General features: G+C 44.2%; 1 protein-coding gene across 1 annotated transcript in view; it reads left to right on the top strand.

The window, feature by feature from the left end:
* Positions 1-4115: 4115 nt before the first annotated feature.
* The window catches only part of sri (sorcin), a 38148-nt gene continuing 26809 nt past the window's right edge, over positions 4116-15454 (top strand). The window contains exon 1 of the mRNA XM_033012674.1: positions 4116-4239. Coding sequence (XP_032868565.1) covers positions 4216-4239 — 24 coding nt within the window. The 5' untranslated portion in view covers positions 4116-4215. The remainder of the gene's footprint in view (positions 4240-15454) is intronic.

The raw sequence follows: 15454 nt of genomic DNA, 5'->3' as shown, positions 1-15454 counted from the left end.
TCTATTGCATCCACTGCTCTAGGTGTCAGCTGCTCTACGTCAGTGAGACCAAGCGTAGGCTTGGCGATCGCTTCGCCCAACACCTCCGCTCCGTCCGCAAAAACCAACCTGATCTTCCGTTGGCTCAGTACTTCAACTCCCCCTCCCATTCCGAATCCGACCTTTCTGTCCTGGGCCTCTTCCATGGCCAGAGTGAGGCCCACCGTAAATTGGAGGAGCAGCACCTCATATTTCGCTTGGGCAGTTTACACCCCAGCGGTATGAACATTGACTTCTTCAATTTCAGGTAATTCCTGCTTTCTCCTCCCCTTCCCAGCTCTCCCTCAGCCCACTGTCTCCGCCTCTTCCTTTCTTCTTCCCGTCCCCCCCACCCTCACATCAGTCTGAAGAAGGGTCTCGACCCGAAACATCGCCTATTTCCTTCGCTCCATAGATGCTGCCTCACCTGCTGAGTTTCATCAGCATTTTTGTCTACCCATTCACACAAGTTCAGTTATCCCACTTTCCTCACCCACTCACTACACATTAGGGGCAATTTTACAGACAAGTTAACCTACAAAGCCAATGTGTCTTTAGGATGTTGGAGGAAACCCACACGTTTGCAGGGAGAATGTGCAAATTCAACACAGACAGTGCCCGAGGACAGGAGCAAACACAGATCTCTGGCGTGTGAGGCAGCAGGTCTACCAGCTGTACCACTATATTTTGTTTTCCAACACACAATAAATTATACGTTGACCACTTTGGTTACTAAAAAAATGAAAATATCCATTTTCAGTTTTAAATCTCCAAGTGACGCTATGTTCCCCTTTATAGCTACTGTATGTTTTAATTAAGTTCAAGACTATGGGGCAGTACATTGGCCATAAAGTTGCTGCCTAAAAGTGCCAGAGACCCGGAATTGATCCTGAATATGGGTGCCGAATGTACAGTTTGCTCCTTTTCCCTTTGATCGCATGGGTTTTCTCCAGGTGCTCCTTGTTTCCTTCCACATTCCAAAGGTATGCTGGAACCTATTTCAGACCCAACCCAAAACGTAATAGTTTCCTTTTGTCCAGAGATTCTGTCTGACCTGTTGAGTTACTCCAGCTTTTTGTGTCTATCTTCAGTTTAAACCAGCATATGCAGTTCCTTCCTACACACACAATGCCATACGATAGAACGTTATTAATCCCATGAGGGAAATTGTGTGGGTGTATATACACATATATATATTTATATAGTTATATATTCATATATAAATATACACCGTTTTGTTTTCTCGTTTATACATTGTTTACAGAGTACTATGTTTATATATTCTGTTGTGCTGCTGCAAGTAAGGATTTCATTGTTCTAACTGGGACGTGAGAGACTAAAACACTCTTCTCTTGACTTACTCCGCTAATGTGTGGGATAGAACTAGTGTATGGGTGATCGGTGGTCGGCGTGAACTCGGTGGGCCGAAGGGCCTGTTTCCACGCTGTATCTTTAAATTAAACTAAAAATACTAAAACCAAAGGGAGTCTAAAGAAGGGTCTCTACCCAAAATGTCACCCAATTTCTTCTATCCAGAGTTGCTCGCTGCTCCATGGAGTTCCCCCGCACAATTAATGCATGGAATAGTCTTCACCATAGTTACCCAACCAGATGCAACTAAATTTAAGGTGCCTATTTTTTTCCCCAAGAACCCTTTTTTTGCTTAAGTCCAAGTCAAGAGTCAAGAAAGTTTTATTGTCACGTGTCCCAGATAGGACAATGATATTCTTGCTTGCTGCACCACAACAGAATATGTAAACATCATACAGAACAGGAGAAAAATGTTAAGTGTGTTTATATACCATAGACCATATACATACACAATAAACAGATAAAATGCACAGGTTGTTATTGTTCAGCCCTCCAGTTTAAATTCCATTTAGAATATTTATGGAGGACCAGGAAACCAGAAGCAAGTCACGCCAGGGAGTTACTCCAGATCCAGGGTCAGGGAGTGATTCTGCGTTGGTTTTCAGCGGTCGCGGCAAGGCGGCGACTGGACAGCAATGGCGGCCAGATCTCCCACAATTCAAAGTGAGGGAGAAGGTGTCCAGCGCCGACCAGTTGCCGTGGCAGTGCGCATGCGCAGGGCGGCCGGTGATGTGCTGGCCGTGGTTGTGCATATGTGCAGGGGGAGGATGTGCTGGCCGTAGCAGTGCGGATGTGCAAGCCTGCCGTGCCGGCGGATGAGGAGCGAGCAGAGAGCGGAGGTCCGGACACAGATTCGGATTGCAGGCGGAGACGGAGAGTGACAGAGAGAGAGAGAGAGAGAGAGAGAGATAGAGAGGGGGGCCCGCCCAGAGTTGAACAGCAGGTGTCCTGCCTTGGCCGGAGGCCCCCTAGATTTCGAGGCCCTAGGCTTCAGCCTATGAAGCCTTGTGGTAAATCCGGCTCTGCGAGGCCCCCCTAGATCTCGAGGCCCTAAGCTTAAGCTTGTCAAGCTTATACGTACATCCGGCCCTGCACATGTTGTTCTTCTGTGGTATTCCACACCATAGTGAGGCTCTGTGTTTGGCCTCACTCTGGCAGTTGAAGATAGACCTTTGAGATTGGGTAGAGGAACTAAAATGGCTGGCAACCAGTAGATCCAAATGGTCAAAGTGGACAAAGCGTAGGTGCTCGACAAAGAGTTTTCCCAGTTATATAAAGGTACTAGGAGAAAGGGAATAACAATATTAAACAGGGTTTACACGCTGATCAGGCACAATCTAACTGAATGGTTAGATTGTTAGAATGGGACAGAATGGCCTGCATCTATTCTCAAAACTGGACAATTAAACTACTGGCTTGATAAACAGGAACCTAAGCATGTCTCTGGAGGAAACTCAGTGTAATTAAAACTCAAAGACCAATGCTTCAAAACAGAAAGTGAAACATATGGAAATACTCGGTGGATCGGTCAACAGAACAGCCAACCCTTTGGGCTTTCAGCTCACATCAGAACAGATGCAAATTGTATTCTTGATGAAATAACTGATGAAACGCAAATGCATCTGTTCTCCCCACAAAATGCTGGCTGGCTTGTCGTTGTTATCAACCCATTCTCCTTTAATTAAATTAAAGGACAATGCGTCTGAAGAAGGGTCTCGGCCCGAAAACGTCACCTGTAAGCGAGTTCAATATTCCGAAAAACTCAAGGAATCAAGGGATGTGTCAAAGGTCACTCGCAATAAACATTCTTGGCAGCTGTCCTGCTGCATGGATACATAGTCAGGATCAAACACGGGTCTCCGGCGCTGCAAGCGCTGTTGAATTGCTACTGGACCGTCCCCATCCCCTCCCGTGTGTCCCATCCGTCCGGTGGCAGCCAGAGATATCCGGAGTGACCCTGGACTGACTGGACACTGGCCGGGTACAGTGATGGCCCAGGCTTACAGCCAGCGCAGAGAAGCGCTAATTCCACTGCATTGGGCCGGTGTCCCGTCAGTCCAGGGCTGTTGGTTAACCCGGCGGGACACTCGAGAGGAGACAGTCCAGTAGCAATTCAACAGCGTTTGCAGAGCCAGAGACCCGCGTTGGATCCTGACTACGGATAAAACGCAGGTCTGTATCCATGCAGCAGCAAAGCTGCCGAGAATGTTTATCGCGAGTGACCTATGACCTGGGCATACCAGTCGGAATACCGAACTCACTTATTCCTTCTCTCCTGAGATGCTGAGTTACTCAAGCTTTTTGTGTCTCTCTTCGGTTTGAACCAGCATCTGCAGTTCCTTCCTACACAGACTCGTTTAATTAAAACTCACTTGTTCCTACGCTCGCCGGCTGCCTGACGGAAAGAAGCGATCGTGTAACAAGCCAATGCACATATTTTTTTTTAAAACACAAAATCGCTGCCTGTGATTATAGGGCAGTTTTTTTTTTAACCAGGAACAACTGCGGAGCGACCACGCCCGTCGGCTGCACGCAGAACGTGGAGACTTGCTGGGACTCGTCCACCAGCCGCCGGGAGGGAGGGGAGGAAGAATAGAGGCAGGGAAATAAAGCAAATAGACACCAAGATCTACAGTCGCACGACGTGTTTTAGTGTTGCTAGACTGTATAAACATTGCGAATGAATTGTGCGTTGGGGGTGCTCGTGTTGTGGTCAGTGAGGTGGCAGTGGGCAGCCGGCGTCCCCCGGCGGTGTCGCGATGGTAGCGGCGCAGCTTCCGCGTGGGGATCCCCGGGCTCAGCTTAGCGAGCGGGACAGCGGCAGCAATGGCTTATCCTGGATACGGGGCGGTAGGTAACGGCGCTCACTCGCCCGACACAGAGCAACCGACCGACTGACTAACGCACCCCGGGGCTCCTCGACATCGTGCACTCTCTGCGAAGCACCGAGCTTTTGCAGGAGCACCGGTTTCCCTGCCGAACGATTCTCTGACTTTCACAAAGGCTTTTTTTAAAAATTTGAGCAAAGAGTTGGAGGGGGCGGGGAGGAGGAAGGAAGAAACAGTTTTCGTTATAACTCGCGCATCTGGTGCTGATTTGTTGGAGTTCTATGTTCGTTTAAATGTTTAAACGCTTGAAAGTCCAAGAGTTACTGCATTGGATTTGATGATGTAAATGTTTTCATTTTTTCGTGGTGGGAGCGCCCGAGACAAGGCCAACATTTGTTGTTCATCTCTAATTGCTCTTGATAGGATTGGGATTTGCCACCTTTACTTATGATACATAGTTTCTGCATGTTCATCTCGGGAGCCATCGGTAGCCCTATCTGAGCCAGCATAGGCAAGTATTGCAGATTTCTTCCTCTGCAGCCCATTAACTAAATTTAAAATCCACAGCTGCTTGGGGTGAGATTTGAGAATGCATATGTGGACTGTTGGTCCAAAATCCTAACCGTTACAGTACCACTGTCCCCGTGCTGTTGGGCAAAGAACATTTATGAACCTTCTGAGTCCGCGCCGACCTGCTTCTGCTCCAATTCTGAGCTGGCTGATTAGGCCTTGCAAAACCTGTAGGCTCTGCCACATGAAGTGTTTGGTGGTGTAGGTGGATGGTTTGGGAGGTGCTGCAATTAATTCTTCCATGGTTTATACTGGGCTTTTTATTACTCTTGATGTATGTCCTTGAGGCTCATGGTGCCATCTTAAATGCTGCGCCACTTTGAGCAGAAATGGGCCAGGCTTTCACCCAAATCAGTGGGAATATTACACTTTTTTAAGTAGGCCTTCAAAGCATCCTTGAATTGTTTCCTTTATCTGCCTGATAATCTTTTGCTGTTACAGTTTGGAGCAGGGTATTTGGTTTGAGTGCCTGATGTTTAAATAGTGGAGCTGTGAGTGGGCTTCATTTCACATGACCACATGAAGAATTGCTCTTATCTCTCTCCCCTCACCCCCCTTTAATGTTGTGTTAACTGCAGCATAGAGCAAAGAACAGGCCCTTCAGACCACATTGACTGTGTTGAACTTGATGCTGTTAAACTAATCTTTGCCTTTACGTGATACACGTCTCACCATTTCTGCATATCCATGTACCTATCCAAAAGTTAAATGCCACTATTTATATGCTTCCTCCACCACCCCTGGCAGCATGTTCCAGGCACCCACCACTCTGTAAAATAAAAAAAGGTCTAGCCTATCTATGCTTCACATAATGTTACATACTTCCATCAGATCTCCCCTCAACTTCCAATGTTCCTGACAAAATCATTCAAATTTGTCCAACCTTTGCTTATAGGTAATACCCTCTAAGCCAGGCAGCATTCTGGTAAACCTCTACCGCACCTCTCCAAAGCCTCCACATACTTCCGGTAAAAGGACAACTAGAAGGTTCAAATGCAACATAACCAAAGTCTGATAAAGCTACAACATGACTTTGTGACTCTTGTACTCAATGCCCCAACCTATGAAGGCAAGCATCCCATATGCCTTCTTTATGACTATCTACCTGTGTTGCCACTTTGAGGGACTATGGACTTGGACCCCATGATTCCTCTGTACATCAATGCTGTTAAAGGTTTTGCGTTTAACTGTACACTTTCTGTTTACATTTGGCTTCCGTGGTACCTCTCTTGGTTTCATTTGTGGGATTCATGTCTGAACTGCTTGTCCTGCCCAACCTGAAATTTGTGTTGATGGGAGCTCTTTCAATTCCTTAACCAAATGGAGAAAAGAACCTTCGCACCTCCCTCAAGTTTTGATGTTGTCGCAATTCCCCCTTGTGTAATCCAACTGGAAAATGGTTTGAGGAACTTTACTTTCATAATCAAAACTGGAGGGACCGTTTTTTTTCCAACTTGTGGTTTGCGTCTGTGAGTTTTTTTGTTTTGACTAATTGTCATCATGGAATTTTAAAGGCAAATGTTGAACCATACACTAAGTACTTAGTAACCTGTAAGTTGATGAGTCACCTGAAGCACCGTTGTATAGCTTGATGTTTAGCTTATCTTTTATGGTTATTTCTTTAATATTCTGAAGTATTTCCTACAGTAAAGGAGATTGTCAAATGTAATCCTGCTATTTTAAAGAAAAAGGTGGGAGTGAAAAAATGAGGTTTACAAATTAGTTAGCTTAATGTTTATAAAGGAGACGCTGCCAAAGTCTCTCATAAGATCTAATCACAACACGTTGAAAATATTAACAAGATTGGACAAGTCAGCATGTGTTTGTGAAAGGGAAAACTTATATACTTAACAAATTCACCAGAGTTTCTTCAGTATATAACTAGTGGAATGGATAAGGGAGAACCTGAAGATGTGTTTTTGACTTTTTAAAAAGCTTTTGATAAGGTCCCACAAAGGTTATTGTGCTGAAATAAAGTGCAGGATAAGCAGTAATATGCTGGAATTGATCAAAAATTGGTTGATGGACATGAAGCAGTCTTTTTCCCAGTGACAGGCTGCAACTAGTAGGTTGCTACAGGAATAATTATTGGATACCAGTAAAATCAACCGATTTGGATGATGAAACTAAATATAAAATACAGATAGGGCAGCATATATGGAAAGAGAAACAATCAACCTTTTGGGATGCAGTTTTTTGTCAGAATAGGATGAATGGGAAAATGCATGGCAAATATAGTTTAACATTGGTAAGAATGAGGTTAGACAAAAATGCTGGAGAAACTCAGTGGGTGAGGCAGCATCTATAGAGCGAAGGAAATGGGCAACGTTTCGGGTCAAAACCCTTCTTCAGACTGATGTGAGGGTGGGGGGGAGGGAGGAAGAAAGGAAGAGGTGGAGACAGTGGGCTGAGGGAGAGCTGAGAAGGGGAGGAGAAAGTAAGGACTACCTGAAATTCGAGAAGTCAATGTTCGTACTGCTGGAATGCAAACTGCCCAAGCAAAATATGAGGTGCTGCTCCAATTTACGGTGGTCCTCACTCTGGCCATGGAGGAGACCCAGGACGTAAAGGTCGGATTCGGAATGGGAGGGGGAGTTGAAGTACTGAGCCACCGGGAAATCAGGTTGGTTATTGTGAACTGAGCGGAGATGTTCGGCGAAGCGATCACCAAGCCTATGCTTGGTCCCGCCGATGTAGAGCAGCTGACATCTAGAGCAGCGGATGCAATAGATGAGGTTGGAGGAGAATGAGGTTTTCTATTTTGTTCCTAAAAAAGGAGGACAGATTCTTTGTGAATGATGATGGATTGGGAAAGGCGGAGTTGAGTTGAGATATGTCCCTGTAAATCAGTCACTGAAAGCAATTGTTCTGGAGCAGCAACTTCTTGGTAAGGCAAATTCTATTTTGATTGCAAGAGGATTTGAGTACATGTGCAAGGATGTCTTGCTGAAATCCTAGCTGGAGTTGTATATGCATTTTTGATTTTATTTGAGCAATTATAGATTTACAAGATTGATTCCTGGGATTGCAGGACTGATGCATGAGGCAAGATTGCGTCAATTATGCCCAATATTTACTGGACTATGAAGAATGAGAGGGATCTCAGTCGAACCTGTCTAATTCTAACAGAAATGACAAGCTCGATGGCTTGAGAGTCCAGAACCAGGAACACGGGCTCAAGATACAGAAATCTAATTTGGAGCCATATTTAGGAGAAATTTCTTCATTCAGATGGTGGTGATCCTGTGGAATATTCCTGCAATTTGAGAAGGAGAACGTTAAATTGGAAGTGTCAGTGATGCAGTTGAACAAAGGGGACTATGAAGGCATGAGAGGGGAGCTGGCCAAGGTAGACTGCAAAGGGATCCTAGCAGGAATGATGGTGGAACAGCAATGGCAGGAATTTCTAGGCATAATCCGGAAGACGCAGGATCATTTCATTTTCAAAAGGAAGAAAGATTCTAAGGGGAGTAGGAGGCAACCGTGGCTGACAAGAGAAGTTAGGGATAGAATAAAACTAAAAGAAAAGATGTATAACACAGCAAAGAGTAGCCGGAAGCCAGAGGATTGGGAAACATTCATAGGACAACAGAAGGAAATAAAACGGGCAATACGGGCTGAAAAGATGAAGTACGAAGGGAAGCTGGCCAGGAATGTAAAGAAGGACAGTAAAAGCTTCTTTAGATATGTTAAGGGAAAGAGTAGCAAAGTCAAATGTGGGTCCCTTGAAGGCAGACACGGGTGAAATTATTATGGGCAACAAGGAAATGGCAGAAGAGTTGAATAGGTACTTCGGATCTGTCTTCACTAAGGAAGACAAACAATCTCCCAGATGTACTGGAGGACAGAGGATCTAAGGGGGTAGAGGAACTGAAATAAATTTTCATTAGGTGAGAAATAGTATTGGGTAGGCTAATGGGACTGAAGGATGATAAATCCTCTGGACCTGGTGGTCTGCATCCCAGGGTCCTCAGGGAGGTGGCTCTAGAAATAGTGGACGCACTGGTGATCATTTTCCAATGTTCAATAGATTCAGGATCAGTTCCTGTGGATTGGAGGATAGCTAATGTTATCCCACTTTTCAAGAAAGGAGCGAGAGAGAGAAAACGGGGAATTACAGACCCGTTAGCCTGACTTTGGTGGTGGGAAAGATGCTGGAATCAGTTATTAAAGAGGTAATAATGGGACATTTGGATAGCAGTAAAAGGATTAGTCCAAGTCAACATGGATTTATGAAAGGAAAATCATGCTTGACTAATCTGGAATTTTTTGAGGATGTGACAAGTAAAATGGATGAAGGGGTGCCAGTGGATGTAGTGTATCTAGACATTCAGAAAGTCTTTGATAAGGTCCCGCACGGGAGACTGGTGATTAAAATTAGAGCACATGGTATTGGGGGTAGGGTGTTGACATGGATAGAAAATTGGTTAGCAGACAGCAAAGAGTAGGAGTGAATGGGTCCTTTTCAGAATGGCAGGCAGTGACGAGTGCAGTGCCGCAAGGCTCGGTGTTGGGGCCGCAACTGTTTACCATATATATTAATGATTTGGAAAAGGGAATTAGGAGAAACACTAGCAAGTTTGCGGATGACACGCTGGGTGGCAGTGTGAATTGTGAAGAGGATGTTAAGAGGTTGCAGGGTGACCTGGACAGGTTGAGTGAGTGGGCAGATGCGCGACAGATGCAGTATAATATAGATAAATGTGAGGTTATCCACTTTGGCGTCAAAAACAAGGGGGCAGATTATTATCTCAATGAGGTTAGATTAGGTAAAGGGGGAGGTGCAGCGAGACCAGGGCGTCCTTGTATACCGGTCACTGAAAGTTGGCTTACAGGTACAGCAGGCAGTGAAGAAAGCTATTGGAATGTTGGCCTTCATAACAAGAGGATTTCAGTATAGGAGTAAAGAGGTTCTTCTGCAGTTGTATAGGGCTCTGGTGAGACCACATCTGGAGTATTGTGTACAGTTTTGGTCTCCTAATTTGAGGAAGGACATCCTTGTGATTGAGGTAGTGCAGCGTAGGTTCACGAGATTGATCCCTGGGATGGCGGGACTGTCATATGAGGAAAGATTGAAAAGACTAGGCTTGTATTCACTGGAGTTTACAAGGATGAGGGGGTATCTTATAGAAACATATAAAATTATAAAAAGACTGGACAAGCTCGATGCAGGAAAAGTGTTCCCAATGTTGGGTGAGTCCAGAACCAGGGGCCACAGTCTTAGAATAAAGGGGAGGTCATTTAAGACTCAGGTGTGAAAAAACTTTTTCATCCAGAGAGTTGTGGATTTATAGAATTCCCTGCCACAGAGGGCAGTGAAGGCCAAGTCACTGGATGGATTTAAGAGGGAGTTAAATAGTGGAATCAAAGGATATGGGGAGAAGGCAGGCACGGGTTATTGATAGGGAACGATCAGCCATGATCACAATGAATGGCGGTGCTGGCTCGAAGGGCCGTAGGGCCTCCTCCTGCACCTATTTTCTATGTTTCCTCTGCAGAAGGAAGTACAAACCAAATTACGTAAATTCAGGAGGGAAATGTCTTAATGCTGAAGGGATCATGGAATACAAGAAGATGGAGGAAGAAATAGTTCTTACATAGAAACATAGAAAATAGGTGCAGGAGTAGGCCATTCGGCCCTTCGAGCCTGCACCGCCATTCAATATGATCATGGCTGATCATACTCCCTCTTAATACAGGCCTATTAACTCAATAAAAAGTAATCAATCAAATATAGCACATTAATCAGTAATACAAGGTAACTAGACCATAACATTACAAAACTAGTACGTAGTGTAATTTAAGCAAAGTATTATATAGTTGGTAGATGCATAGATATATATTTGTTGGTAGAAGGGTCTCGACCAGAAACGTCACTCATTCCTTCTCTTCAGAGCTGCTGCCTGTCTCGCTGACTTACTCCAGCATTTTGTGTCTACATTCGATTTAAACCAGTATCTGCAGTTATTTCCTATAGATAATAGTTGCAGAGTTAGGGTTGCAGTTAGTGTTGTGAAGTGTTCAATAGCCTGAATAATGCTGGGCAGAAGTTGTTCCTGAACCTGGAGATCATGTTTCTCAGGCTCCTGTATCTTTTTCCCAGTAGTGGTAGCAAGATGAGAGGGTGGTGCGAGACCACTAGAGATTTGTACCAAATCTCCCCCCCCCCCCCCATCTTCCAAGGAAGTGGAGGCCTAGATGAGCTTTCTAAATCCCCCCCCCCCCCAATCTTCCAAGGAAGTGGAGGCCTAGATGAGCTTTCTAAGTGATTGCATGAATGGTCCAGGGCAGATCCTCGGAGATATGTGCATCCAGCAACATGAAGGGGTTGACTCACCAAGACCATTCCATCGATGAAGATGAGTTCATGAATCCTCAGCGTTTCCTTCTTCTAGTCAATAACCAGCTCCTTGATCTTGAGAACAAGATTGGTTTAGTTTTCTGTTTATTATTGTCACGTGTACCAAGGTATAGTGAAACGCTTTGTATTGCATGCCATCTGATCAAATCAGATAATAATATGCAATCAAGCCAAACTCAATTACAATAGGTAGAGCAAAATGGAAAATACAGAATGCAGTATATACTTCTCAACATTGTAGTTCAGCAGTTTCATAGACAAAGTCCAATGTCTGCAATGAGGTAGAATTGGATTGCACAGTACCCTACCTTATTGTGGAACCCTTCAGATTGTTGTTCTGGCACCAGTCAATTAGATTGTCAATCTCCTTCCTGAACTATGGCACATTGTCACGTTATTTGTCCAACAATGTGAAGAAAACAAACTGCTTGCTGACTACTTACCCAGTCTTTTTACTTTTACCCTTCCACCTGTATGCCCAATATCATTTTCTCAACTTGTTGCCCTTGTGTGTCTTAAAAAAACCTCGAATTTCCCTTGAAGCTTTGACAAAAAATACTGATGTTTATCACTAAAATGTAAATGTGGTCATGCAAAACTTAGGAAGTGGCAGGTGTAGGTCACTTTTGTAGAAATAGATACTACAGCCTGTTAATTTAGTATTTGAGGCGGCACGGTTGTGCCATTCAGCACCAGACCCGGGTTTGATCCTGACTACGGGTGCTGTCTGTACCGAGTTTGTATGTTCTCCGCGTGACCCGCGTGGGTTTCCTCGCGGAGCTCCATGCTCTGAAGACGTACAGGTTTGTAGGCTAATTGGCTTGGAAAAATTGTAATATGTCCCTAACGAGTGTAGGGTAGTGTTAGTGTACAGGGATAGCTGGTTGGCGTGGACACGGTGGGCTGAAGGGCCTGTTTCAGTGCTGTATTTCTAAACTAAACTATTGCCATTGCAAGTGTTCATGAACAACAAAACCTTACAAATACTAGTCCTGATTTCTCTATAATTAACTAATGCAGTAATTTCCAGGGTATTTCCATCTCATTTAAGTCAAAATTGCCAATCCTTTGAATGCAGTGGACTTAATTTTTGTTTTCTTCCAGTGCATAGTTAAAATAATGTTTATTCTTGGCTTCAAGAAATTTGCATCCTTAGGATACTTTGAGTGATTTCCTACTGGTCTGGTAAAAGGAAACTCTTGTAGTTGCATTAAATGTCTCCAACTTTTATTTTTTAGTTTCTTTTGATCTGTATGGTTTTTATGTCTCTCAGATGTTATTGTACTGTATAATGTATATTTGCTTTCCCTATTTTGGTTTGTGCTACCTTGTTGATTGCTGCTCAGGGTTGTAAGTTAGATTCTCAAAAGGAAAGTCTTTAAAATAAAATCATAAAGTCCACAAAGATTGACGGTTTTTTTTGCTTGTAAATGTTGGCCAGATTGCAATTTCTGAGTAATTTAGTTTAGAAATACAGCATGGAAACATCGGCCCATTATGTCTGTGCCCACCATGATCACCCGTACACTAGTTCTATCCTACACACTAGGGACAATTTACAGAAGCCAATTAACCTACAAATTGCACTTGTTTGGAATGTGAGAGGAAACCCGCAAAAACCTACTGGTCACAGAGAGATTGTATGAACTTTACAAATAGCACTCGGAGTTAGGATTGAACCCAGATCTCTAGCTTTGTAAGGTAGTAGTTCTACAGCTGTGCCAAGGGCAATTGTAATGTCATTGAGGAAGTTATGACTGCAGACGGTTCAGAGAAGATTCAAAGGAATGTGTTAATGCTGCAAGGTTTTAGGCAGTTTTGGCTGGACAGAGGTTATTTTCTTTGGGGTTGAAGTTGAATCCAGGTGTAATAAACTTGAGGCTTAGAAAGGCCTTTTTTTATTAACGCAAAGACTGCTGGAGGAACTCAGCGTGTCGGGCAGCGTCTGTGGGGGCTGAGGGGTGGCTGCCTGTGTGGGCCAAGGGGCGATCAACGTTTCAGGTCGAGACCATGCATTGGTCCCAATGCAGTGTCTCGACGTGAAATGATGAGCATCCCTCCATAGAAGCCGACAGACCCGCTGAGTTCTTACAGCAGTTAGTTGCTTCACATGATGGCATCTGCAGTTGTGTGTCATCATTTTCATATTCGTAGTCTTTTATTTTCCCTCTTTCCCTCAGTTCTGTAGTTTGGGGCATAGTTTTAAGACGGGCGGAATGCCGTAAAAGGAGGTGAAGGCAGAAAACACTGTTGCTAATTAAAGCATTTGAATTGACACTTGATGCAGATTGAGAGCTGGGATTAAAGGCCCTGTCCCACTTACGTGTCCTTGGCACGCAAATTACGCGACCTCATCGTCGCGTTGCGCGATGGCCCCGCGAAGGTCGCGCGCGTCTTCATGCGCCCGCACAGCCGTCTGGAGCGCGTGAAGTCATTTGAAGATGGACACAAAATGCAGGAGTAACACAGCGGGACCGGCAACATCTCTGGAGAGAAGGAATGGGTGACGTTTCGGGTCGAGACTCTTCTTCAGTCTGAAAGAAGGGTCTTGACCCGAAACGTCACCCATTGCTTCTCTCCAGAGATGCTGCCGGTCTTGGCCCCGCTCTGGGAGTAGAAGTGGGGCGGATCCGGATCCGCAACGGCCATGAGCCCCGGGCTGAATTCGACGATCGTTTGCCTACTTCTGCTGCTGTTGGGGGTGAGACGTTGCGTCGCGCCAGGATCTTGGGCCTGTCCCACTTTGGCCATCAGTTACATGACAGGCCGGTGGCGCGCGAAGATTTAGTTCGGTACAAAATCCCGGAGCGCCGCGTGATACCGCGCACAACTCCATACCCCTCCGTGCTTCTCATTGGGACTGGCCCTGTGCGGCCACACGATGCCCATGCGCCTCAACGCGATGACGAGACGCCAAGGACACGCAAGTGGGACAGGGCCTTAAGCTTTCTCAGCCTGGTGGACCCTTGTGTGTGGTAAATTCCTTTGTATCTGATTGCATTCTTGAGTAGGTTACTTTATTTATACTGCAGCCAGATAAATCTACAAATGAATTTATAGTCCCAACTCAATCAGAAATGTTGAACCTCTTGCTCAGCATGCAATTGTAATTCAGTGTTAACTGACTTTTGGTGCCTGGCTGATGCTGTTGTACAACATGCCAATGGCAGGCGACACACAATTAGTCTCCTTTACCAGACAAAATGGCTCTGATAAAGTGGATAGTTTATTTTATCTGCTGGGCACTTTCAAATTAGTTTTCAGTTGTATGGAGGGCAGGAAATTTCAGTTTCCCTCAGCATGATTGAATGTAAATTGCCCCTTGACTGTAATTAGGCAGATGGAAGAATGTAAAAATTATTAACTTAGTTTGGTGATGCTTGAATCTGTTCCTTTTAACATTTTATATATTAGTTTATCTATAGCCTCAAAGCTTTTTTGTTTGTCAGCTGATCTTTATTGACCTTGCTACTTGTTCTTGTATTCTTCTGAAAGCATTGTTTCTGTAAGAGAGAGAGAGAGAGAGGGGGGGAGGGGGAGGAGAAGGGGAGTGTGAGAGATATTTTAGTAACTCTTCATTTGCGAACAAATTCTTCATTTTAATTTAGTTCAGCAGTATTTTAAACTTAATTTCTGCTGAAATAGCACTGATAGAGATTAAATGTGTGAACTCGCAGGTCTGCATTGCTTACCAGATCTGCTGTGTCATGATTTCTATCTATCATACAATTGTTTGAATTTCTGCCTTTGGAGCAAGTCAAAACTAGATTAATTGGAGTTAACAGCGTAACAATTGTACTGTCCAGGCGTGTGCTTGACAGCTGCCTGAGGATATGCAAATTAAAATGGCTTTATTTTTAGACCATCTAGAAACATTTTTCATGTTGATTATAATTTTTTTAATTGTACAAGAATATCATGTCAAAGGTCACGTTCACTCATAGTATTTTGCACACAAAATAGTATAGTGACGTTTTTATATAATTTTTAAAAATGCCTTGCTAGATGAGAGCAAGTATATGTCTTTTCAGGATACATTCAGGGAACAACATGATTAATCAGTCAGGTAAACTCTTGTGATAGTATGTGTTGGGAACATCTCTCTCATTTCCTGAACTTAGATTTTAATGAAGTTGTGATTGACCTAATCAAAACCTTTTTTGACGTTCAAGGGGTCTGTAAGGAGAAAATCTTTATCCCATCTATTGTTGGGCAGAAGCTATCAGCACAAAATTGTACAAAACTGGTTATTAAACCACATGGGCATGATTGGAGGGCAAATTGGAACTTGTATCTGTTGCGCTTA

This window comes from Amblyraja radiata, chromosome 2 (assembly GCF_010909765.2).
Source record: "Amblyraja radiata isolate CabotCenter1 chromosome 2, sAmbRad1.1.pri, whole genome shotgun sequence".
Lineage (NCBI taxonomy): Eukaryota > Metazoa > Chordata > Chondrichthyes > Rajiformes > Rajidae > Amblyraja > Amblyraja radiata.
Note: the sequence above shows the minus strand (reverse complement) of the source record. Positions and strands in the feature narration are given on the sequence as shown.